We start from the raw sequence: 2,949 nt of genomic DNA on the forward strand, positions 1-2,949 counted from the left end.
GGGGGCACCCGCCCCCAAAAAAAAAAAAAAAAAAAAAAAAAAAAAACCCTCCAAAATAGTAATAATAATGATAATAAGGATGAAGCAAGAAGCACTTTGCCTACATATCTTTCTTGGACATGAGATTTAAAGTTCCACTCTATTAGCAACTGCTAGAGAAAGGGTTGGGTGGTTGGGGAATTAATTGCATCTAAGAACAGTTTCATCGTGGACTGTTAGAAAGATTCCATTTGGGATTATGAAATAAGCCACAGTTAAATTTTTGTTTAAACTGTAAAAAAAAAAAGATACAGTTTAGAGAACTAAAATACAGTTCTTTCCCCACAGTGTAACTGGGAATCTGTCCACTGGGTATTTAACCTATGTGATGAATTTACTCATCTCTAGACAGTGGGGCTGGCCATTTCCCCTTCCAAGGGGAAGCACCTTTATGTGTTGAAACCTCTTGACGTGCTCTGAAGGTATTTTTGGAGGACAGGGGCATTCTGGGGAGTTGTGCAGATGACATAAGGAAAACAGTACTTGCGTTTGTGGTGCGTGGAAAAATCTGTAGGCACAAAATGAGACTGAGCTGAGGACAGGCCTCCCTCCCTGCCCCTGGAAGGGCTTTGCTCACTGCCTTCTCCCCCATAGGAGCTGGTCAGACTTACTATCGAGAAGCAGGGGCGTCCGTCTCCGACCAGCCCAGTGAAGCCCAGCTCCCCAGCAGCCGGCAAACCTGACGGGTGAGTGCTCTAGCCTGCCACCTCCGTGGTCGCTGTGGCCAGGTTGGTCATGGCGGTCTGCTCTTGACAAAGGAGGGAACCATGCGGGCACGTTGGCGAGGCTGTGTGCAGCCCACAGCCCTCTTCCGTGAGAGGCTCTCGAGGCAGCTGTCCGGGAGCATGTGCGCCACAGATTCCGGGAGCATCGCCTCATCCTGCTCCCGCTCAGTGAGACCATCTCTAAGGACAGCGAGTGTGTGCTGGGACGCATGCCCCACCCTTTGGAAGGTTTGGACTTCAGGGATTTGACTTGGGTACTCCGGCTTTTGGGGTTTTTGTTTGTTTGTTTGTTTGTTTGTTTTTTCCTCTCTCTCTTTTTAAGTTTATTAGTTTTTGTCACAAAGCAAGAGAGAGACAGCACCTCACCGGGGTTCCGCCACCATGGTCCACCCGCAGCTGCAGCCAGCGCTAGGTCGTGGGCGTGCTGGGCCTGGCATAGAGGGCGGTCTCTGGATGCAAACGTGAGGGCTTGTCGTGCTGGTCAGCCTCGCAGGCATGGGTTTTGCTGTGTGCCACCATTCGCTTTTCTTAATGTCAGCTTTACCAAGAGAGGAAGCTGAGGGCAGCATGGGCATCCCCAGTTCTTGCGTCACTTACTGCCATGAGCCCTGCTGAGCGTGTAAGACACACATGTGGACGTTGTAGAGCATCTTCCGTTTATCCAGTCCAAAGATTCCTTTTTTCTTTCTTTTTTATTTTTTAGAGAGAGAGATTTTTGCTATAGAGCATGTGAGCTCATCAGAGAGACAGAGACAGATAGCAAGAAATCACCTTCCAGGGGGATGGCCACACCACAGTCCCCTCTCCTCCATTCTCCTCTCAGGATCTTGGGCAGGCATGCACACACACCCAGTGTGAGTTTGAAGCCACTGAGTCTGGGACTCGAACCGCTATCAACTACGTGCGAGTCCAGGGTACAACCATTACGTCATCTGCTAGTCCCAGGATTCCGTTTTCTGACGAGGAAACTGAAATGCAGGGTCAGGCACAGCCAAGCTGCTGCAGTTTGCTAATGATCAGAGCCACCTTGAGGCCCTATCTCTGACCTGGAGCCCAGGGTTTCTACTCCTCAGTCCCCGTCCCATCCCCGTCCCATCCCCCTCAAGTCCCCACTCAGGTCACATTCTGACCTTCTCGGGACCTTCCGTAACTCTCCGTGACCCTGAGTTCTCAATTCTTCAGTCAGCCTGCACTCCCCCTGACGGACCGCGAGATGGAGATCCTGAACAAGTCGCCTGGGCTGTCCCAATCCACCGAGCTCCTCCCAGACTCCACGGATGAAGAGGTCGCGCCCCCCAAGCCCCCTTTACCTGGCATTCGGGTGGTGGATAATAGGTAACCGTCTCCCTGGTTTTCCAGCGCTCCTCCGTGATCACCTGTGCAGGTGGATGGGTGGCGTGAGCCAGAGCAGGTGGAGCAGTTCAGACAAGGGCGGAGTGCTGGAGGGCTGCCTTCCCAGGAGGGGCGTCTCCTGAGCGGGTCCAGCCCCCTCAGGGCCCTTCCTGTCACACCCGAGGGCTCCTACTGCTTGCCCCTTGGCCTCAGCCCAGGGAGGCCTGGCATGATTTATCATGGAAGGAAAAGAGCATCGTGTGACTTTCAGACTGTTTTGGTATTTATAGTACAGGTGTTATTTTGGCAGGAGTGGGCGAGCAGGAGCTTTGTGTCACAACTGGGTGGGGCTCGCCTCGTAAGAGAAGCGGGCCCTCTCTTGTTCGGAAAAAAACCCAGGAGGAGCCAGTCCGCCCCGTCCCGCCCCGGTGTGGCTGTGGGTGCCCCCATGAGCCGAGCCACCAGCGGCTCCAGTTTGCCTGTTGGGATTAATAGGCAGGTAACGCAGCCCGATTCTCTCTGCAGAGGGGCAGGGGTGGGGCTCCGGTTGGGGATCGGCCCCAGATGCCAAAGGAGACCCAGTGGTCCCCGGACCCTGGTGTTGGGTGAGAGGCTCTCTCGTGGGGCCGGGAGTCCTCGTAGCATCCTTCTTTCTCCAGGATGTGACGGAACACCTGTACTGGGGGGTGGGGGCCGTAGCCAGTGGGGTGTCTTCCATGGCCACACACACCCCCAGACTCCTAGCGGCCCCGTTCTCATGTATATGTGACATTTTATTGCTGACAGCAACAATGGCTTCCGAGCTTGACTGTCACCCTGTGTAAGTAAACGTACCTGCCACCATTGCTTTGCA

General features: G+C 53.8%; 1 protein-coding gene across 1 annotated transcript in view; it reads left to right on the top strand.

The window, feature by feature from the left end:
- The window catches only part of RAPGEF1 (Rap guanine nucleotide exchange factor 1), an 86,836-nt gene that overhangs the window by 42,185 nt on the left and 41,702 nt on the right, over positions 1-2,949 (top strand). Inside the window, 2 exon segments of the mRNA XM_027766620.1 lie at positions 634-725; positions 1,947-2,099. Coding sequence (XP_027622421.1) covers positions 634-725; positions 1,947-2,099 — 245 coding nt within the window.

Source organism: Tupaia chinensis, unplaced genomic scaffold (genome assembly GCF_000334495.1).
Source record: "Tupaia chinensis unplaced genomic scaffold, TupChi_1.0 Scaffold143602_1, whole genome shotgun sequence".
Lineage (NCBI taxonomy): Eukaryota > Metazoa > Chordata > Mammalia > Scandentia > Tupaiidae > Tupaia > Tupaia belangeri.